The 23,994-nt window shown below is 39.2% G+C and overlaps 1 protein-coding gene across 2 annotated transcripts in view; it reads right to left on the minus strand.

The window, feature by feature from the left end:
- ctnna1 (catenin (cadherin-associated protein), alpha 1) overlaps positions 1-3,423 on the minus strand; it is an 86,190-nt gene extending 82,767 nt beyond the window's left edge. Inside the window, exons 1-3 of one of the 2 annotated variants that reach the window (XM_023284092.3) lie at positions 3,243-3,423; positions 1,330-1,439; positions 765-960 (exon numbers count right to left, since the gene is read on the minus strand). In XM_023284092.3, the coding sequence (XP_023139860.1) occupies positions 765-960; positions 1,330-1,434 (301 nt within the window). In that variant the 5' untranslated portion in view covers positions 1,435-1,439; positions 3,243-3,423. Of the gene's footprint in view, positions 1-764; positions 961-1,329; positions 1,440-3,141 lie in introns of both variants that reach the window. The other variant, XM_023284091.3, reaches the window with a different exon arrangement.
- Between the last annotated feature and the right edge of the window lie 20,571 nt (positions 3,424-23,994).

Below are 23,994 nucleotides of genomic sequence, written 5' to 3' on the forward strand. Positions count from 1 at the left end.
AGAAATAATTCATTACAGAACCATTTTTGTGTGAATCATATTTTAATGACTTAGATGATAGAGAATAGTTCTGAGTTACTGCGCAGCCCTAACTTAGGGAGCATTTTTCTTTCCTGGCCAAGACTTAAAATTATAATGTGTACCGTATCAGGTATACTTTAATCCTACATTAATGGTAGTTTATGGTAGTTAAATATGGCTCTCTACAAGTCACACCAATCGCAGCACAAATATTAACTGAATGAGCACACAGAACCACAAACATGTTAAATCCCTACTGAGTTGATGACATTTTTCTCTCCGTTATACTAACCATTTCTTATTTTTTGTCACAGAAGACCACAGCAGAGCAGCAACAGGGCATGAAGTACTACAAAAGATTCAAGACTAAAAACAGTAAGGTTGAAGCTGTGGAAGCCCAGAAACCTCCTGAGCAACTTTACACTAGATGACCATGATGCAGATTTCTAAGGGGAAACATGGTTAAATTGGATTTGGCAGAAGATGAAGAAATGACAGTGTCTAGCCTGAAATTAATGTAAACTGTCTGCATGCTTAAATCAAAAGTCTATTAATGGGCTCCCTGAAAACCCCATAGCAGAAAGAAATCTATCAGGTTCAAGGCATATTTTTATTTCAAGGTCCTCTACTGGGGCAGATCATATGTACATAGCTTATGATTTATTTATCAGACATCCTATCTTAAGAAGCACTCTGTACAAGCTAGAGATCACACACTGTTGCAATATGTATTTCCAATATACCTTGCTTGCGGACATCCTCCACAGCAGCAGTCAGCTCATCCTTAAGGAACTGACTTTCCTTGGCAATTTTTTCTCCTTTCTCAAGAAAGTTTTGAGTTGCGGTCTCCACTGACGCAGCCAAAACATGAGCCTTCTTGGAGCGTCCCTTCTTCTTGTTAGATGGACCTTTGTTGCTGGAGTTTACCAAAGTAGTGACCTACAGCAGTGATAAAAAAATGTTTCATCAACAGAAACAGCTGCTTAAGAATCTCTCTTTAGTGTATTTGGAAGACTACATTTCAACAGCCCTTTTCACACACAAACCCCATGAAACTGATGCATTAGCTCAAATAGGTAAAATGAAGGAAAAACATCTCTGTTAATATAATTACCATAATATGCCATCTTCTGTTGTTTGGGAAAGTGTAGCAAGTGAGGAGCTTCTTTTTGAATACTATTAATAGTTGCTACGCTTTAAGCATAACGTTAAAGTTACTGTATTTTGAGGCATTTTTGCAACAAAGTCTCTGCACCCATTCTACCCATGACCTATCAACCACATAAAAATACACATGATGTACATTACCTGGGTGACTAGGGGCTCCAGTAGCCTCTCCACTGCTAGAGTACGGATCTCTAGACTCTTGGGGTCCCATTTAAAGTTGATGTTAGCTGTGTTGATGCTTGTCATGATGTCTGGGAGTAAAAATAATGAACAATGTTAAAGTAAAAAAGTTGAACCAGGAAACCAGGTTTAAAAAAATATATATATTTCTTCAGATGCAACACAATAAAGATTACATCAAAGAAAACATCTTCTTTCAAAACACAGAATACCCATTGTCATATAAAATTACTGTGGCTGCATGATCAAGAGGATGAGCTTTTGTTTGGCCATTAAAAAAATGACAAAAAACATCTTAGTTAGCAATTTTCAGACAAGTCTCAAAAAGTCTGTACAAAAATCTAAATACTAAGATACCTGTTAGAGCCAGCAATGCTTCATCCCTCACAACATGATTGCCAAAGGCAGCACACAGTCACACTGTGGCCCAATTTCGATTTCTCTTTTCATTCACTGGCTGCAACTAAATTGATTAGCTACCAAACATGGAGGGGCAGGGATAATCAGCAAGCCCTGAGGGCTGGGGGGCTTCAACCAAAAAGTTGGTCAGCTGTGTTATGAGAACAATGTCAGAGCTCGCTATTAGCCTAGATTGTCAACAAAGAGGCAAAAATATTACAAGCAATGAATGAACATGTGAATGATGACTTCCTAAGGTAATACCGAACTGTTGTATATTGGATTATGCACTTTGTGTTTTGCTTTCAAGAATCCTAACCAAAGTCTGCATTTCCATCAGTGATATCTCCTGTGACTAAATCAAAAGATACCTGTTAAAATAGGTGGATGCAAATTGTCTGGCACAGTTGTAGCTCATTTCATTGTCTGGTACTTCTCAATTACTCACTGACCACTGAGTATCTTAACATGGAGAAAGTTTTGGTCAGATTTCCAAGCGGCTTAAAAAAAACAAGGCCAGAATACAATACAAGCAAACGGAAGAGTTCGTGATGTGAAATACACTGAAAAATTGTAATTAAAAAGTCGGGTATCAAGGGCTCTTTGCGCAAACACTGGAGTTAGCTTGGGCTAATCCACAAATATCAACATGGACTGTTTCCACTAAAATCACGTTCTACCTGATAAAGCGGAACAAAAGCTGCTTTTAAAGGGGTCTGATGATTTATCTAAGTAAGTGGAGGAGTGTAGAGGAAACTGCGCACATTTCCACTGTAAGGGTGTGGCAGGTAGACTCCCAGCGAGAAATACCTCAAAATCTGGGAAACTGAAAGCAATTTGAAGAGAAATCAGAAAATGCATTTACTCCATTTATTTAGTAAAGAAAGTACGAATATCCATAGCCATAGCACTAACTTAGAGAGAAGGCTGCGGCAAGGTGGGTCAAACACCTGGTCAGCTAATGTTAGATGCTAACACCAGCGTTAAGTAGCTACTTACACCTGTTGTAGCGAAGCGTCGGGTTGACCCACTTAGAGAAACGTGGGAGTTAAAGAAAAGGACACGCTTGTGTAAAGTTAGTCGATTTCCAACAGGTATTTTCGTCGTAACTTTTCGCAGGTAACATTTGAGCCAACTCCGCCTAACGCCCGTATGTTACCTGCTAACCAGTTAACCTACAGTGATCCTAACATGGCTAATGCTAATGCTAATCGACAAACAACAACAACGGTAGCTGAGTTCGTCTGCTTTTAAAGCCGTGGGAAAAAAAAAACCTCACATGTCGTGTTAATAGCCTGTCTGGGTAACTACCTAAGGGCAAGACGATTTAAAATGTACAGTTGGGAAAGTAATAAGGACGCGTTTTAAACTTACCGACAACAATCCGCTAGACAAACGGGAGTTTAAAAGTTCAAAATGGAGGAATGAGAATTACGGAATTCCTCGCCTGGAAAGTTTTCCTCCCTCTTCCTCACCTCGCAGACTCAGCTGTGCTCCTCACGTCCGCGTCCGAGGTTACTTCCACTCGAAAAGTGTATCGAAAAAAGTAAATACGAGAGCGGTGAAAAGAGGTCTTGAGCTCTTAGTGACCTGAAAAGTTTCGGTCGAGACCGTTTCGACGGAGCAGACTATTGCCCAACAACGGATGAGGCGGAGGGGAGGGGAGGGGGGCCGGGGCGGTGACCGAGTTCCTGAACTTCCTGGCAAAGGGGCAGGCCGACCACAGGCCGCAGCAAGCCCGAGCAGCGAGGAGGTGTTTCGGGCGTGGCGCTCACGGTACGTGTCCATATATGGATTAATTATTGCTTAGGACCAGACCGAGCAGTGGGATAACAGTTTAACCGTTTTAACACAGAGTCTAAAGTAGAAAGTTTTTACAATCCAAATGACAGGACAACTGAAAAAAGTGACACAGTTGTTTGGAATCCCGATGTTAAATAGTGGCAGTAACAGAATATCTTCATACAGTGCAATGTACAGAAACGCCAAACATAGCATATGTGAATATATAGTTTATCCTGAAAGCATATTTACTGCAGTCTGTGTGTTCCGAGAAAACACTAACCTTCAGCAAGCCTTCAAATCTTACTAGAAGGTTATTTTGTCTTGTAACCTTCAGGGATATTCTATAAATGCTCAGAAGATGATTGGAGAAGGCTGCCATTGAATGTTTTTTGTTGTTTTTTTTCTAAAAAATGTTCTGAGAATATTCTGCAAGTTCTATATGTTTTCAGATGTGAGTTTTATTTTAGTTCCCACAATGTTCTTCTTAATGGTAATATTCTTTTTCTAAATCCAAATGTTGCATTGAGAACGTTGCTCCTTTGTTATCTTGCAACACTGCAGGAACGTTTTATAGAAGAATGCTCTCAAAAGCAACATCCCCGTTTTATACGTTTTATAAAAACATTCTGTCATTTCAGGCCTTAAGAACATCTTCTTCTTTTGTTATCATGGAACATAATGTCATAACATCCTCCACAAATTCTCTAAATGTGAAAATGTTCTGTCCAAGTTTACTTTCAACCTCATAGGAACATTATTTTAAATAATAAATATCCTTAAAATGGTTCAAAGAACATTTAGAGGATGTTGTCAGGCCCACAGACTATGTTACATGCTCATAATGGAAAAATGCTCTAACCAACATTTGAAAAATGTTTTCAAAGTCAAGGCTGTAGATGACATATATATGAACAAAAGTAGATCATTTTTGCCTTCAATGTGCTGAGAATGTTTTGGGAATATTGTTGAGGTAAGACATTAGGGCTTAATGGTCTCACATTGTTATCACCAAATATTTTTAACATGTATTTAGAGAACGGTATCCTAGATTTAAGGAGAACATTCTGGGAACGTTAGAAAAGCTTCCTTTACATGACTAGAACTTTGCAGAAATTTCTCAGAATGTTTCTAGAACCAAAAAAAAAAAAAATCTAGCTGGGCAGTAATCAAGTCCCGTATGTTCCTGGGGAAGTGTGGGCAGTAATTGTTCTATGAATGTTACCCAAACTACTACTCTTAATATTTAAGCAACGTTCCATGAAAATCCAGCAAACATTCCAGGACAGTTTCACAAACCTTTCCTCAGGATCTGGTGAGCATTCGCTGCACCTTCTCAGCAAATGTTCCTCAACCATCATTTTATTTTAGAAAGTGTTCTTGACATTTCTCATAACGTTTCCCCAACCATTCATTGTTTGCTAATCTGAGCAAAAAACAAACCTTGAGATAGCCTGAAAAGACGAAATAAAAAGCATCGTAACGCCACAATATAAATCAGCAGGATCAGGGTTTTTAATGTAATTTGAATTCCGTGTAGTTTTATTTATAATCCACAGCCAAAATTATTGAGAAAAATTGCGTTGGTTACATACATAATATGCTGATCTTAACTCTAAGTCTAGCATTCTTAATAAAAAGTGATTTGAGTCAAGGATTTTATTCTAAAACATTGTGTATCCACTGTTTATCTGTTGAATTATCTTAAATCATATGTGAGTGTAATATTCTACATATTTTTTTTCCTGACATGCAGTTTTAGTCAATTGGAAGTTGTTGTATTTTTGTCTCACAGGACGTTCAAACTGAAACCATCTTTCTGTCGTTGTCAAAGTTGTCAGACATGATCTCAGTCATCCAGATTGTACAATTATTTATTCAGCAGTTTGTCTTAACTTCCTGGCTAACACGTGGCCTTTTTGTTTATTTTAAGTTTCGGTCTTAATTAAATTTAGAGCAGCTCAGTGTCAGAGGTTTCTCAAACATTTTTTTGCATTCATCTCATGCCTGTTGTAAATTAAGATTATGTTCTCGTTTGTTTGTTTGTTTATTTATTTATTTATTTTTAAATGTCACCGGGTTCAAATATTAACAAATTCAAGTCACAGACGCCCCCCGGAAAAAGACAGCACTCCAGAGCCAGCTGATGCAGCATCAGGTGCACATACTCAATGAGCACAATGCTGCCTCGGTTTCTCACTTTTTATTAATGTGTAATAAACATCTTACAACAGCAGCACTGACATTTTGGATGAGGATTTTTATTCAGGTAACTAGAAATAGGTTATACATGTTACAAATTTTACAATTCCAAGGTCAAGAAACAAGCATAGCCATGATCAGTATGCTGCAGTCGCACTTTTATGGTTTGTTGCAGCTGTGACTGATAACACTGAGACATTTGATAAACATATTCAAGAGCCAAGTATTTTGGTTTGGGCTTAATGAAGTGTGAAATACATAAATAGATTATCTAAAGAGGCCAGGTGCCACCCCTCCCGCCTCACTTTTCCGAATGGCACACACACACACACACACACACACACACACACACACACACACACACACACACACACACACACACGCATGCATGCATGCCCGCATGCACACACACACACACACACTGTTGGCATCACGCTTACAGATTTTGCTTCTTGGTTCTATAAAGTAACTGGAAAGGTAGTGCCAGTTGGTAATTAAGTTTCAACGCTCTGCATCCTGCTATTATTGTGTGTGCTCGGTCAGCCTTGTTGGCCAAAGATGTGTCCATGTACAAAAGAAATATTATAACCAAATATGACAAAGCACTGAAAGCAGATATGAAAAATGCTAAAAAAAAAAAAAAAAAACAAAAAAAAAAAAACCACAGACAAAGGGAAAAGAAGAGGAGACGGTCATCAGCTATTCAAAGCGGTGGACACAGAGAACATTACAAACGACCATAGTGTTTTGTTCTGCAGGCAAGTACAACTAACACACTTCTATTTGTTGGCTTGAGTAGGTGTTAATTAAGAAGCTCCACCAGTGCAGCATGAATTACAGTCCTGACGAGAATAAGCTTACAAATGTACTTACGAAGCTCTTAATGAAGGCCTCAGAATATAATTATCTTCTTGAAAGACACTCCTGAATATTTTTTTTCTGCAATAATAATTTGCGGAGTAATTGTTTTCTCCATTGGGTTTTGCTCATGCTGAAACTTAAGGGCCGTGCATTAAATTGCATATTAAATTCTCACCGACGTAGATATATCAGTGAACTGTTTTGTGTGCAATATTAATTCAGTCAAGAACAGAGGAGACTGCCACATACATAGTGCAACAGAGATTTGTTTATCCAATTAATACTCTGCAGAGAAGACGGATTAGATGTGGTGTAACTGTGTGCTTGAATGATGAATGTTTGTCCAAGTAACAGCTTGCTGGGAGGACAAGTTTGAGTGTCCTTGAACTTCATCTTTTTGTACCTGTTGGGCCCGACAAATGATAAGAGCACAGCATGCTATAAATAATTCCTTCTCATAATGAGGAAGTGCACGTTAGTCACACACTGAATGTATAATTGAGCAAATGCAAATCTGTCGTGTGTTGCACTCGATAAACAGAGAGGGTGGTGAATATATATTATGCTTTTGCCTGTGTTATGATAAAACTAGATTAACATTACATTTGTGGTACCGTTATAGTTTCAGCTTGCACTGATGTTAAAGATTAGTCGTACATTTCTATTCAAACCTGCAGCATCTTACCGAATGACAGTCCTCACAGAGCCCCATGCTGATAAGAGCAACACTTATGATTACAGCCACAGGTGAGCACCTTTTATGTTATCGTCTATTGTCTGACAGACATGGAAGTTACTGCAGCCTCCTGTCAGAGTAGTTACTCATACTTTGACATTGAGTGAATCGGAACCTCCCTCACTGCAGGAGGATTTTGTTCCCTGACATGAAGAACACAGCGAATTTTCAGTCTGCCCACATTCACCTGACTCATCCTGACAGCTGTCCATGGAGCTGCGTGATGTCATCTGCAGGCTTTCCCTCCCCTTCCTACAGTAAGACCTTGTACCTCTACGATCAGAAATGAATGTGTGGGGATGTAGGCGTCCCTCGTCCACAGCAATACTCAAGGGGTGGGGAGCAGAGTCAGCAGGCTTGCAGCGCTAATGATAATCCTTGATAGTAGCCATTCACTGTGACTTCCCTGCAGAGGTGAAAAGAAACATACATTGTCAGGGTGGATTAACAAAAAGTCCCTCGGGAGGACACATCAGACATGTTTGCAGCTAGGTGTTGGGACAGTGATGTCATGGTATCAGAAGGCACCTGATTGGACCATCCAGAAGGTCACAGTTGTTATGAGTCAACTGCTGCTAAACCATTGTTGGCAGTCTGCTGAGCTCCACCTGCTGGTTTAGGCCGTGGTATCAGACTGATACCTTCTGCTCTGGTCAAGTCTGTCTGTGTAGAACCTCTCCTTGGCTTTAGAAAGTAATTGTATGATGCTTTCGCCTGCCGCTGGACCACGAGCTAAACTTTAATATTGTACGGCTTGTGTCAGATTGTACGTGTGCAGAGTGTAGAGTATAAAACTTATCCGTAAGTGCCCATCTTAAGTGTTATTTTTAGCCTAGAGGAGTCTTCAAAGCCATACAAGTGTTTGTTGCAGAACAAGAGTTCCACTTGAGGAGGTTCTGCTGATATTTCTGGAAAGCAATGCTGCTGATACTATTAAAAAGGTGTCCATTAGTTTTTTGTCTGCTGTCCCATCAGGCTTTTTTATGATAATACTTCCACTGCAAGATAGGTTTCACAGATTAGAATACAATGGCATATTCATAATCCTTTTCACAATTACAGACTGAAGTGCAATTACTAGGAGACCACCAACCATAAAAACTCTTGTCATTCACAGTACACAGTACTATTTCAGAAACCTTGTTTTATTCCAAAATTCTCACGGGACACGCTGCCCTAATTTTTAGCGTTCCAAGTGGGATTCAGGCTAAAAGGAAGGTGAAGAATGTGGAGGAAGCCAAGTAATGAAACACAATGCATTTCAAAGCAGTAATGAGTCACAGGTTCAGATATCCTTCAAAGTGTTTGAACCAAACATACCCGTAAGCATCAGAAATACAGCGTGTGGTGCACACTTTGCTTTGTGCATGTGTTTAGTGCTTTATCGCCACTGATATGACTAAAGAAAGCTCATATAACCTCAGATTGCACCTAATAGGATGGTTTTTTAAATATTTTTAATAAGGAATGCTAAGGAAATCTCTGTATCACAGTCTGTTTATATTTTATTCTGTGACATTTGATAGTGCTCTTTATACACAGCATGTGAAAAGACAGAGATGCATTTTTTGAACATTTTTCTGTCAGTTAAATTCATACGAGTGTTAGATGAACAGGCATATTTTTAGGTGAAACTGGTATGAAAATGGGGGAAAAGTAGAATGCAGGGAGGGATTTGGGCTGACAGAAAGTAAGACTTCTTTGAGGTTTCATAATTAATCATGCTCATAAAAGTAGCAGTCTAGCCTGGGGTTCCTATTAGAACGCTACAAAGCAACCTAAAAAAAAGAAGAAAAAACAAAGAGTGTGTTGTTGCTTGTGACTTCTAATGTGCAATAATAGCTGAAGCAGACATTATCACCTACATAGGAAATATGAAAACAAATCAAGCAATAAAATGGTGTAATTGTACTTACTCAGATTGAGGCTACATGTGGAGTTAGTATGGTGTTTTTTTGCACCTTTTATAGCTACACATTAAATCAAAGCAGGATTTTAACACATAATAAAGAAAATGTAAGAGTTTTTTCATATATATTATATATGCATGCATTTTGGGGATTAAGATGTCTTTTGGTAAGTTTAAAAAAAATATTCTATCCAAGAAAAATGGCAAAGTGCCACGAGTCTGACAAGAGCAGCCCATCCAAGTCAGGAGCTCTATAAGCAACCATAAGGGAAGTAATTTCCAGAGGAATTTTATAACACTGCGAGGTTGTCTTCTCCCAGATAAATAATAAGAGTGACCCGGGGAGTCTTGTGGCAAACTGGAAATTGAATCCAGCATGTAATAGACACAACTTCCAAGTAGGGGAAATGACCTTTCAATATTAATGATGCAGAGCGCAATGACATCATCAGGACCTGATTGGGTCCATGTGATCCATAGGAAATGAATAGATGTGCCTGTATGAGAACACCAGCTCACCAACAGACCCATTCAAGCATATTTGCTTTAATAAAAAAGTATCAAACCAGCTACCGTACTCGAAGCTTGAGTCACTCTCAACTGACTGCAGCAGCAGGAGTGTAGTAATTCAGTCGCCACTTCCTACCACTTTACACACAGCTGATTATAAATCAGATGATGTGATGCAGAAAGGCAGCAATTTTTGTTTTGTTTCTTCCTCATACCCACAAATAGTTTTTTTGTTTACTGGGTTCCTTTGCAAGTACTCCACACAATTAATTGTAAAATCTAATTTTCTCTAAATATAACAAACACAATCACCTCCACAGATCTACAGAAGTCTTTCTTAGGTGACAAAAGAGCGAAAAAAGGGGGAGAAAGTAATGTTGTTCTTTCTGTGTACTCGGCCGTGTCTTGTGTTTGCTACACTTCAAAGTATGGGTCACTGAAAGCGTAAAAAATCTCACACATCACAGAAAATGCAGTGAGGAAAAGCGATGCTCCGCCGGTCTGACATTGATTCTTTCCGATGGAAGGACTCCTGGAGGGGGCAATGTCACCAGCATCATCGTTTATTTGTGGTTTCCATCTTGAGCTGTTGTCAGTCACTTTCACCTGATGTGCCGCTGTGATTTGAATGGATAATGAGGTGCAGAAGTGAGTGAAAAGTTTTTGGTGGCACCTGAGAGCAGTAAAAAGGCATCTCACCAACCTCTTCAGGGCTTTAAAATTCAAGAAGCATTTTTCGCAAAAATAGCTGGGTTTTGAATAATGAATACAAGATTGAAGAAGAGCTGATCCACTGATATGCAAAAATCTTGTACGAGATAAAAAATACACAATCTACAAATGCGAATGAAATGATTATGCATTGAATTACGTGCCTAACATTTCCCAATACTAACACAGTAAACAGCAGTTTTTATTTCTCAAAGAGTACTTTAAAACCTGAGGGGAATTTAGTCAACATGTTGATCGTCAGAACACGAATGGATAATTACCCTTAAATTATTCAGTGACATTTTTTACTCTTTCTGTAAATGCAATATACCTGCAAGTGAAAACATCAGGTTGAAGAGCTGAGAACACACCAAGGGTACTGCAGTTTAGCAGTAAACCAGTAGTGCTTACTTGGAAGTGTGTGGTTGCTGTGAAGCTGCTTGCTGATGGCTATAAGGAGTGAGACACAATGTTGAAATACTGCTGGACCAGACAGCAATAAACGCTCAGTCGTTGCCAGGGTCCACAACAGTAAACAATCACTGGGTATCTGTCAGCTCGATGTCTAATCAATCATGAGGATGTGTCCACTTTAATGCACTGTCAAGAGAGGTTTATGGATTTCTATTTTGATACATCAATGTTGCCAATAACAGGGGAATCCTATGTGTCTATTATCAAAGTTTCACAATATTTCATAGGAGTAGATAAATTCTACTATGACACTTTTAATTGACTTATTTTGAACACCAGATCACCGTGTCCAATACGCAAGCAAATAGGAGTTTTTATTTCTCTTTTAGACACTGCTGAGTGTTAAAAGTTGGCACACAGCTGGAGGGGTCAGACGATGATGTCGGACGGGTTCAGGAACAGCACTCTGGGGCAATAAAAACAAATCAACTACTGAATAACTTTCAAACAACTGCAGAAAAGCATTGGAGATTATAATCATCAACACTGACTTGGCAAAGATGAAAATTTATGACAGTAAAATATTGTTTAACAAATATTCACTTCTCACATATGATCAGATATACAGGGTGGGCCATAAGTTTCCATTCATAGGAAAATGTATGATGTATATTCTTTTATGTTTCAGATACCCTAGAAGATGCATTTGACACTATCTCTGGGGGCACTTCAAGGCCATGGTGCATCAGGTGAAGATACGAGACATAAATCATCTCAAGGAACATATAACCAACGCCATTACAAGCACAACTTCAACTGTGCAAATGCAAGTTCATCAACAGTGGAAAACACATATTAATATGCGTTTTCGAAACAATGGTTATCATATAGAGCACATTATATAAATAAAAACGGTTGTCCAACATAAAATGTTTATTTTTCCTATGTATGGAAACTTATGGCTCACCCTGTAGAACCATTTAGATGATACAGGTTTTATGTGCAACATTCAGAGACACTGCATGCTGTTAAAGCACCAGCATCTCTTACCAAAACAAACCAACATGTCGGTCACACCTCCCTCCTTTCACTTTCATTCATATCTAGAAAGGTTATGAACACAAAAGCCAACATAAAATAATCTAGTTGCCACGATTAGCTCGCACTAGTATTGTAAAACACCCTGAATTCAAATAGCATTATCTTCATTTCACCTTTCTCTCCTCTGGTCTATTCAGGTGCATGTTATCATGGTCTGTTGGACTGGAGCAGATCAATGGACAGACTGGGTTCACTTGTGGAAAGAGAGATGTCCAGACTGCAGCAAAGAAGAAGCATGAGTGTAGAAGGATTGAAGAGGAGAGCCTTAAAATAACAGCCGATTCTCACATTGAGCTAAAATGAAACAAACGCATGAAAGTAGGTAAACAGCACCAACACAATATATAGTTTTAAACTCAATGTTTCTAGGGGGCACTAACTGAGAGCAAGGCTGCACTTTGGCTTTTCTAATGCAGTGTGGGGGTCACTATTGGTCTGTTTTGAAGCATTTCAAAGGCCAACAATTTCAACGGGAGGGATTCACATGCATTAATGTGTAGGAGGTTGGACTGGCTGCCAAAACAGAGAAGCGCAACACACACATAGGAAATGTGACTTTATTCTCTGCTAAGTACAGCATCAGTCCAGCAGATAGTTGATTGCTGCTATATCAATGCAATACGTATCTAAAAATCTTGCAGTTTTGCCCTTTTAAGTGTATTTTACTGAGAAAGTATGAGACCTTGTGAGCATGATTAAGCAATGACTCTTTAGAGATTGCCACTGATAATGAGATATGTGGCAAGCTATTCCTGAGGAGAGTGTTTAGGTGTATTTTGTGGCCTTGATGTTGTTACAGATCTCATATTCTGCCTAATTGCCCTTTACAAACAGTGAGCAATCAAGCTGCCTATTTGATAAAAGAATTCAAAGAATCCTGAGTTGTTTTGGTTGTCTGGAAGCAATATATTGAGTTGGCTTTTTCATTTGGAGATATTTGTCCTGGCAAAACTGATAAACAATGCAAGTTGGCCAAGACCTTTATTTATTTATTTTTAATTTGTTGGCGTGTTTGCTTTTGTTGGATAGGGACAGAAGAGAGCGACAAGAAATGTGGGGAAAGAGAGCATAGAATGAAATGTATCAAGGGCCCAGTTCCAGGAATCAAAATGAGGACTCATTTGCTCCCAAGCACCCTAATCACTTGGCCATTGGGACCTTATAATAGTACATTCCTATTGAATGAATGGCATCTTTTAAGATGCTCTCTTTTTGAAATCCTGGAGCAGTATGTAATCATTTGTTATGTGTTGCTGTCTCATAAGGCCATATGGGCTGGGTACCATTCAGTGCAGGACATACTGTGTTTTGTTTATATTGTTTTTACTTCTTCATTGCGTGGGCTCCCAGTAGACCACACTGCAGTGTAAAAATAGCAATAATACTTGCAAAATCATTTTTAAATACATCTTTTGTGTATCCTCTGACCTTTGTGAGCCCACTGCAGAAAAGTTTCAAAGTGGCAATCCATCCCTTTTCTACAATCTGTGTTACTGCATATCAAAGCAATACTACTGTAACTGCAAAGTTTGCACATTTAAACACCTAATCCTAGCGCTGATAGACTTTAATAGTTTGTTGGGTTAGATGGGGTGTTTGATTTATTGTGTACAAACAACCCTAGACAGAAAGACAGCCTTATGTCCAGAAAAAAATGATCACACCCTGTCAGTTGAGTTTGGTGTGACAAAGCGACATACACACTGCAGCTGCACAGTGGCAGCAGGATAAAGTACGAGGCAGAGAAAAGCTAATCCCAGGGTTAAACTACAGTTGACTGTTGCTGACAGTCTTTGAAGACAAAAACAAGACAAAGTGATAATAAAAGACACTGTCACTATGTGGTTTCATCTGGGAAAGGATAGTTGCTCCATTTAACATACCAAGGTTATCTAGTGACAGGAGACAAGCCCGAAAAAATACAGCAAGCCTGTGACAAATACAATGCAGCTTATCCAAAAATGTGTCATCTCTTAAGTATAATGAAACCATTAAGCATGAAGCATGAAGAGATGAGAATAACAAGTGGGATGAGAAAAATGGCCCAGCTGTGTCTTTACAGAATCTGAGATGGGAAACGGGTTTGGAGGGGAAGAATAAGAGGAAAACAAAAAATGAGGAGCAGACCTAGTTAGGAGGAGACCATGTTCAAAGCACACGAATATGTAAGAAAATCTGCAGCCATTCTCAGTATTGCAGCATCAGGTCTTCCACTGCGTGTATGTCAGAGAGCTTTACTTAGCTCTTTTTCTCACAGTCTGCTCCTTCAACCAATCTCTTAGTGATTTCTCAGGTTCATTTCACTGATTGTGGTAAATGTTTCATACACTTTTGGAGGGGGTGTGCCCATAAGGAGGGCTTCCTTATGAAAAATTTATCTCGACAGATGTCTAGGTCTGCCTCCCTTGCCACCTAATGCTCATTTAAAGCAACACAGAATTGATTACAAAGCATTGCTACTTAAATTCTTCAAATGCTGCCTTGCTTCAGGCTGCATTTCAGCCATATAACACTGACTCTGACAATATGATTTCTGCCACAATTGCAAGCTATTAATATTAAAATTATTCAGGGCCTTTAGTACTTTGCAAAATCACAAATTGGACTGGAATTATGCATATATTCAACTGCAAGTGAATGAAGACATTTCTGGTCAAATTTCAAACTGATGAATAAAACTGAAGTGCTAGCAGCCAAACATTAGGATATTTTTATGAGAAGATGATAGAGTCCAAAACACACCTAAAGGGAAAAGTTAATATTTAATACATCATATGCAGAAAAAAAAAATCCAAATTAATTCTGATGTTGCCCTGTGTCTCAGAGGTGTTTATATGCTATTACCACTGACTAGCATATTAGTAGCAAAGCCAGCGTTACACTGTGTACATCTCTACGTACACAAGGTTCCATGCAACATAAATTTTGTCATCTCCACAAGTCTGCCACGAGGAACCTTGCATTCAGCCAAAAATTTGTGCCAAAATTTGACGTAGGTGTGCTCAGCAGTAATGTAAAACGAAGGACATAACTCCCATGTTGGGGCATAACTGTGTACCATAAAGGCTTATATCACTGTCCCCTAAAACTCAAACTATGTTTATTGTAATTTTTCTGGTGACACCCTTCGGAAATCAGTAGCTGGACGGTGGAACAAAACAAAAAACAAAACAGCACAGAGGGCAGTGGCAGAAGCAGCACAGTCCATAAAAACTCAAATGTTTGTCTTCATTGCCTTGCAAAGAGAGCAAACTTCAAGCTGGCGTGCTGTTGCTTCAGGAGAATGCCTTCGACCAAACAGTGGCATGAAAGCAGCTTTGAACTGTTGTTTCATGAACCTAATTCAGCTGACCTGCAGCATCTGACTTCTGTTTTACCACTGAAATCCCACTTACATGGTCACCATTTTCAGAGTGATGATCAAGTCATGGATGCTGTTGAGGAGAATCGCTTCACTATCCCTTGAACATCAGAGAACCAAGTGCATTAAAAGTGCATTAAAGGAGACTATGATGAAAAATAATGCAAGAACAATCTTTCTCCTGTAATGTTTTCTGGTTTTCAAGTCTTTACAAGAACTTTTTGAAGTACCCTCATACTTATATATACCACTTACTCTGCACGTATTGAACAGCGTCCTGCCAACAGATTGCGAACATACAAGAAAGTACTATAATCACATCAATGCATCTGTGATTTGCACAGCGGTCCACGTGTGTCCGAATGTATGTATCATCAAAGCTTTACTTTGTGTCTGTCGACTTGTTTTAATGACTTTCTGCAGCCCATGCCTACCAAAAATGTCTCCTAAAAGGGGTAAAATCAAAGATCTCCATTTTGTTCTGTTTGATGAAACCTGTGGTAATTAGCAGTAATTGTTGCTGTGATTTCGAACCTCAGTTCCCAGTGATCCAAACAGTAACTGCACTCTGACATCTATTGTACCGTACTATATAGTATGCCTGAAACAAAATTGTATACCTCAGTACATACTATGTCTACCAGAAATACCCAGATACCCCCTTCGGTTTATTAAGTATACAAGCCTGCATGCTTTTCTAGCTATTCTGACCCACAGTCTACTGTGCAGTTACGTCACATATGTGGTGGTGTCAGAGCCCAAACAGATGGCAGCTCATTTCAGTTTACAGACTGCAACGGTCAAAGTTTAAGGCACATTATTATGACAAAGTAGTATGTCCCAGTTGCATGCAGACTGCGTGCATCAGTAAATACTTTTTGAGGGCAGCTGAAGCACGTACTGGAAGTGAAAAAAGCATGTCGTTTTTAACGCAGCCATTGTCACCGGTGTGACATCGTCTGTCAGTTGGTTGTCGTCCTCTCAATTCGAGGCCACAGCGTATGAAAGCCAAAAGGAAACAGTGTCCTCTGAGATGAGGAAAAAAACCGCAGAAGAACAAACGGTAGGCCATTCCACAGTCTGTCGCATTAACTCCACCAACCCTCTCTGGTATAAAGACAACTGTGGAGTGATGGAACACGTGTCTCTAACTGTGCATGGCTTGTGATTTTTGCACAGCAATGCTGATACAGACACCCAGCTAATAATACTATAAATGCAAGGAGTTTAATATGATTTCATCAGTGGGTCAATGACTTAACAGACATTTATTTAAATGAAAATCTTCGGGATCGCCACTTTGAACTGATTTATGACTTTGCCACATAAGTACCTCCAATTTAATTTTTAATTTCGCTGTCATATTTTAAGTGGCATATGTAAAGAAAATACTGATGCGTTATAAATTATTGTTTAACAAAGACTACCGGCTTCAGTGGCAACACCTGTAATATGCTGTGTGTGTGTGTGTGTGTGCGTGCGTGCGTGCGTGCGTGCGTGTGTGTATGTGTGTATCTTACAAGCTGACAGTGTGACTCATCATATTTTTCATAGGGAATGCCCTTCAATTGTCAGCAGATGTCATTCTGTATAGAAAGATGAGCCACTTCTTAATCTCTTAATGACAAAAGATTCTCAAGCTATTTAATTATTTCAGTAATTTTGTCCTTCCACACTGTCTAAACTTTTAAACATATAACACAATACTGGAATCGCGCCAAAACGGATTCATTTTTTATCATCTTCACAGAGGAAGGGGCTGCTAGTGAATGCTGATCCAAAATCAGCCTCAACTGCTGCAAATCCAAGTTTTGTTGTTCAAAATGTAGGGTTTATATAAAATATATGCTGCACACTCACATTAATTCTTTTTATCATCCGGAAAGGAGTCCACAGTAACAACTGCATGACAACAAATTTTTTTCTGGTTAATTTTTGTTCATAAACCAGTTTTACCATTTTCTGCACTGGTTTTAGGTGTACTGCTGAGGGACTGGACACTAGGTGGAGCTTAATATTAACAATCTTGTTCCAGAATTGCAAACTCTACTTTAAACATGTAAGTGAACACAACATCATGTATTTCTAAAAGATTTTCAGGTCATAACAAGCAGTTGGAGTTGAACAGTGAAAGTGGAGGGATATTTTTCAGACAGAAAGGCACAGCCTAGAGATATTAAATATAGTATGCAAGTCTAAAAAGGTTAAAAAAAAAAGTGCAAAAACATCCATGCTCTGGGCCCATTGGTATTCTCGATCTGTTGCTGTAAGGTATCAATCATAAATGTACTTTTATTTTTTCCTTAACGCTGTTACACTGATGACAATCAAATTTATTGAAACAATGGACAGAATGACCGTTTTGCAACTCCTAATCTTTTTGACAGTATATTTTTTTCCTATATTTGTTTTTATTTTGACATGTGCACCATGCCTGACCTAGATCTTTTTAAATCACGACTCAAAACCTTCCTGTTTTAAATGGCTTTCAATATCTAGCAGCATGGTGACATTTTATTACTTTTATTTCTTTTAGATGTTATATTTTAGTGTTGTTTTATTGCTGTTTATTTTATTGTTTTATTATATATTTTACGGGCTGTACAGTGGCATGTTGGTTAGCGGCTAGAAGACCCCTGGTTCACGTCCCGGCTTTCCCGGGATCTTTCTGCATGGAGTTTGCATGTTCTCCCTGTGCATGCGTGGGTTTCCTCTGGGTACTCTGGTTTCCTCCCACAGTCCAAAAATATGCTGAGGTTAATTGATCATTCTAAATTTGCCCGTAGTCACGAGTACGAGTGTGATTGTTTGTCCTGTTTTAAGTTACTGTATCATTTTTAAGTTATTTTCTTGTTTTTTTACTGTGAAGCACTTTGGTCACCCTTTGGGCTGTTATAAAGGGCTATACAAATAAACTCCGATTGATTGATTGATTGATTGATTGATTGATTGATTGATTGATTGATTGATTGATTGATTGATTGATTGATTGATTGGTTGATTGATTGGTTGATTGATTGATTGATTGATTGATTGATTGATTGATTGATTGATTGATTGATTGGTTGATTGATTGATTGATTGATTGATTGATTGATTGATTGATTGATTGATTGATTATTAGTATTGTTACATTAATCAGCCACAGGCTAACTAAAGCTAATGTACTATTAATCTGAGAATGTGAATCTCAGTTGCTGATGCAGCATCTGCCTCTTTGGTTTTCCCAGAACAACATGACGACAGGACGGGATGAGGATTGTTGTACAGCACCTCCTCCTGAGGAGGCAGATGCATCAGCAGCTGTGGCTCATATTCTCAGATTAATAGTAATAGACTTCAGTAAGCATGCAGTCGATCAAGCCGCAAACAAACAATAAACATGATGTTATGGCATCACATTATCATAATGTATTCAGCTGCCAATGCATTGACATGGTTAATTACAATTACTAATAATAACCTAAGGAAATTAAGAAGACTCTTACCTTGTAGTATGATTGCTTGTTCTGAGAAATAGAAAAAGTAGATGGGGAAAATCATTAGTTGTCCTTCCAGTCCATTGGCTGGTCTCTCAATACCGACACAGTGCTGCGGGCTAATACCTGCCCTAGTCTTGCATAGCCAGATCTATCTCCACAGCAGTGTATCAGTGCTGGAGAGTGGTCTGAATGCAACCCATTACCTTTCCACTATAGTGGGATAAAATATGAAAAAATATCTAGTGTGTTTGTATTTCTTTAAACCAATAACGTTCATCTTGGGCGGTGCTAAGCCCAGGATGCAGTGGTGGTGCCTCTGCAAAATGGAGGGACTTGTTTTGGCAGAAGATTTTCACACAGGGAAATGGCTAATTCACTGAAACAACAAAGCAGGCCTTCCTGACTTCCATTCAGCAAAACTTTATATTTTCAGCATGTAGGTTGCTTCTTGCAGGTTGTTGTTGTTTCCTGAAGCAAAGGTGATTTTGAAAATGGCAACATGTGGAGGGCTTGAAATGGCTGGTGTCTGCTTTTTGTCAGAACTGAAACGGAAAAATGCAGAATGTCATACACAAAGTTATAAGTTTCAGATGTTTTTCTTGCTTTCAATTTATTTCTGGTCACTTTCAATTTGTTTATTTTTGTTTGTTTCATGGGAGAGTTCCTAAATTGTTATGACACAAATTTAATCCCATATTCCAGGTCCAAATTGACAATAGCAATTTTCTCTTAGCCAGTCATCTGTTAGAATCAGCATCTCATATCAAGAAAGCCTCTAAATGGTTTTTAGTTTCTGCCCTAATTCATTTTCCTGCAGAGTTTGCATCTTGCCTCAGTGTTTGTGTTGGTTTTCTCAATATACTTTGATTTTCTCTCGCAGTCCAAAGACCTGTCATGTTCAATCTGTGCTGGGAGGTGATTCCAAAGTGCAGCTACAAGCTAGACATGTTACTTTAACATCATCCTATTAATCATAGCCTGTTGTACTACATACTCTGCAATGGAGGGTGATTGCTATCAATCAATGCCACCAGGTAGCAGACTTTACTCTTATGATGTGGCCTTTCTTTGGTCTTTCTGTTCAGATTGACTTCACAGCCTGAGCTGAAAATGTTGTTTACTTTGTTCGAAATCAGGGATGGCACAGTTAGCGCCAGAGTCTCAGTGCCTCGTAGTTAGCATTAGGTCAGGATCCTGCTGATTGGAATTGATTTTGCCTTTTCTATTTTCCCATTTTGTGTGTTTCTGTTGATTAGAATTTATACACTCTGATAGTGTAAATGAGAGCAGAGCATTCAGCTAGATGCACCTTCTCAGTGTGTGTGGTTGTCTACAAAACTCATCATGCATTAATTATGTTGCAGTGCTATTAACTCGGCCAACGCTGTTGGAAACAAGGCATAGTTAATAATACATGTAGTGATTGACTAAACTGAGGCAATAGAGAGTCAGGCTTTTAATAAAACTCACTCGTGTGTGTGTGTGTGTATATATGTAACAGTGGAAAGTAGCTGCAAACATTTTACTTTACCTGCACACTTAAGTTTGCCAATTTTGGATCAGTCTTTTGCATTTTATACATTGATCCTCTATTTAAAAAGAAAAAAAAAAAACAATCCTGGGCCAATTGAATTAGAGCCAGATGACCACGAGGAGCTGAAGGAATATCTTTGACACTGCTTTGCTCATTGCTAGGCTTACAGTATGTTCTTCCTCTGACCTTCCTTGCTGCACTGCACTGAAATGCAAATTTGGTGAAGGCAGAGTGGACAGGAATGTTGAGCAGCAGAGGACCAGAGTTCAAATACAGATATGATAGCCAGGGGTATGAGTGGGAGAAAGCAATGCTTTTGTCAGGACTTGTGCTATAGCAGTGCAGCAAACATGTGTGCATGAAGGTAGATGTAAGGAGTCTGGTACATCCAAGAATGTAGGAGAAAATGATTAGTGAGTGATTAGCACTTTTAACATTGTACAGAACATAATGATGAGGTGAAGTATTTTTAACCCAAGAACCGTCATGTTACGCAAGACTTATATAAATGTGAAAATATATCACTGGGTTTTCAATCAGTGCAATATGATGTGTTGTGAAATCTGTCGGGAGAATGATATGAATGTGCTATATTAAACCTGGAAAAAGGTGAGAGAAAGTGATGCTTTTTCTGTTTGCGCTCAGTTGTGCGTCTGCCATGTATGACATGAAGCTGTTTTTCTGTCTCCGCTTGGTGACTCGCACACCTGATGGAACTGCAGTTATACACCAAATTGCATTATCTCTGCACTGATTAACCATTCTGAAAATAATTACAGGCTGTTTGAAACTTTTCACAGCTGAAAATGAAGTTCCACATCAGTTTACACAGGATACATCAGTGTGTCAGAGGTAGACAGAAGAAAAATGAATCAAAATGAGATGACACATGATCAGTCATAGTACACTACTGATGCAGACTCTTTTTTGGAATATTCAAAGCTGCAATCTGACTCCCAACGTGGTCAGACCTGCACCATAAAAACTGGTAGAGCAAATATCTCATCAAAAATAATTTTGATGGCGAATCATCCATCATGAACTGACACAAGGCTATTGTGCAAGGCTATTGAATGTGTTTACTGCGGTCCATTTACAGTGAGTTAATGTCAATTGTATATCATGTCTACCTGGAGGTTGTAAATGCATAGGCAATGGGCTGTGATCATTCTGCAAGTAGCAGAGGACATCATAGCTAGTCTCAGTCATGCCATTTACAGTAATGTGCTCAGCTATTGTAAATAAATGTCTGGCTGTCGGTACTGGAAGCCATTTGGACATGAAAACACAGAACACAGAGAGGAGACCATGAAACCAATCACACAAATGAGTAACACATGCAGAGTATTCTCTTTTCCCTTTTGCTTTTTTCATCCCTTAACAAACAATCCGAGCATTTGATTGTAATGTTCTGGCCTAACAAAGCTGAGATTTAGATTTATTTTCTTTTCCATTATTTGCCTCTTGATAACAACAAGGTAAATTATTTGGTGATTATGGTGGATGGGGAAGCACTGAGTCAATCAGCTTCCAAATGGAAACTGGACGAAACAAATACAAATTGAATATGGAGAATCTGTCTCCTGGGACTCCGGCGATAGATAGACGCCTGGACGGATTCTCAGCAGGGCTAAACAACTTTTGGATGATTCTAATTCTCACAGCCCACCCAGCGGATGGCACCGGCCAATTCAGCTGACAGTATAAACACCAAAGGTTAAAGCTATATTGAGACTCTGTGAAGCAAAATAGCTGGGGAGAATTTTCATTAAAAAGCGACAGAAAACTCGTGACTTTGCATGGAGCCTGGCTATAGTCATGGTTGAAATTCCCTCACAAAGCTTTCATCACAATGCTCCAGTGACTTTGATAAATTTGATTCCACATAGCTTCAACCCGCTGATGCACCAGCACACACACCCTGCTCACACATAAACACACCAGGGTGCACGATCGTGTAAACACACACGTGGAAAAGAAAAAGAAATGCATGAATTTGATGCCTTCAGGGAGATTTAAAAAACTGAATGAATCCAGGTGTCCTTGCTCATCATTTCATTACCAGAGAAAAATATACTTTTGTGTGGCATTTTTACCGTCACCCCTGGGAACTCACGCTCCCCCGTGCACGATACTGTCTGTCCTATATTATGGCTTTTTAATACCAGGTAGGACTTCTCCTGCTCTGCACAGTGATGTGATAAGTTTTCACTATTAGCGTGTTCTTGGGTGAAATCTTCTTTCAGCCATTCTTCTAAACCCTCCTGAAGAGCTGGCATGCCATAACTCACACAGGCACCCATGCTTTGCAGCCAAGCCCCGGAGCTTCCTTGGAGGAGATTAAAGAAGAAAATTCTGAACGCATGGGGAAACATTTGCTACTCTGAACACTTGTCTTCACCGTCACTGGAAAAACACATACACAATAACCTATAAAGGTAGAGGAAACTGTTCACATGCGCACAAATGCAAACAATGCAAAGTTGTATGCTGGCTTTTGTTCTGCTATAGTGATCACAGCGGTTGCAAACTGCTGTTTTCTTTATGAAACTTGTACAGTACCTGCAGTTCTCTAAATCTATGATCTGTCTGCTCCTCCTGTATGAATGCACTTCCACCCATCAGCTGCCACTGTGGAGACACAGGCCTGCTAAATTAAACCTAGCCTGTTGAGAATAAAGCTATTTTTACCAGCATCGTGAGACTGAGAGTCAATCCAAGCTGGAGCTGCCTATAAAGAGGAGAAGCAATCTTGGTTCTGAATGGGTCTGAACGCTCAATCAGCAATACACTGCACTCCAAAGGAAATAAGGCAACCACTTCAATCCTGACATTGATTTCTTTCTCTTTCCTCTCAAACATTGTCTTCATGATCACAGCTAGTCACATAACTCTACATTATACTCACAGGGGAGAGTGTCGCCGATGTTTTGCCGAGATGAAACATCGCTGCTATTCACGCAGTTACTCTCCCTCCCTCCTCATGAAATGCAGATTCTGACACACAGCTCAGCTTCAGCTTCAGGATGGTTATCTCTAATAACTGAACACAGTTAGAAGCTCTAACTAACCAATGTAATTTTGCATCAAACCACAAGAGGGGGAGGCACCACCTGTTTTATTCCCAGTAACTGCACATCAGAGCAGGTTTAGATGACAGGCTCAATTTAAAATGCACTGCAAGAATGGCTCGTATGCTGTGTCATCCTGTTTGAGACGAAAATTTGCAGCACGGATCAAGAAAGGGATGTCCTGGACAAATCACACGCTGGAACACCTGAGAACAGAGACACAAATCAACTCAGGCCTGAACCAGCCTGATTTTATAACCATCATAAACCCCAGAGGCCGCCTGTGATATGCTCCACTGGCTGCAATCTATTATATAAATATGCTCAAATTTTACATGCGTGTCTACTATCGGCCCAAATCTCTATTTTGCAGCAGTAATTTAGATTTGTATCATAGGCTGAAACATGAAAGGACGATGATGGTGTGCAGTGTTATCACTTGACCAGTAGGTGGAAATACATGCATATTAAGTGACTGAGTCAGTGCCAGCTTTTACTGCAGTGCCAACAGCAAGAGGAGCCTTTTATGTTCAAATGGATTCCTTTTTACTAC

Source organism: Amphiprion ocellaris, chromosome 13, assembly GCF_022539595.1.
Source record: "Amphiprion ocellaris isolate individual 3 ecotype Okinawa chromosome 13, ASM2253959v1, whole genome shotgun sequence".
Taxonomy (NCBI): Eukaryota; Metazoa; Chordata; class Actinopteri; family Pomacentridae; genus Amphiprion; species Amphiprion ocellaris.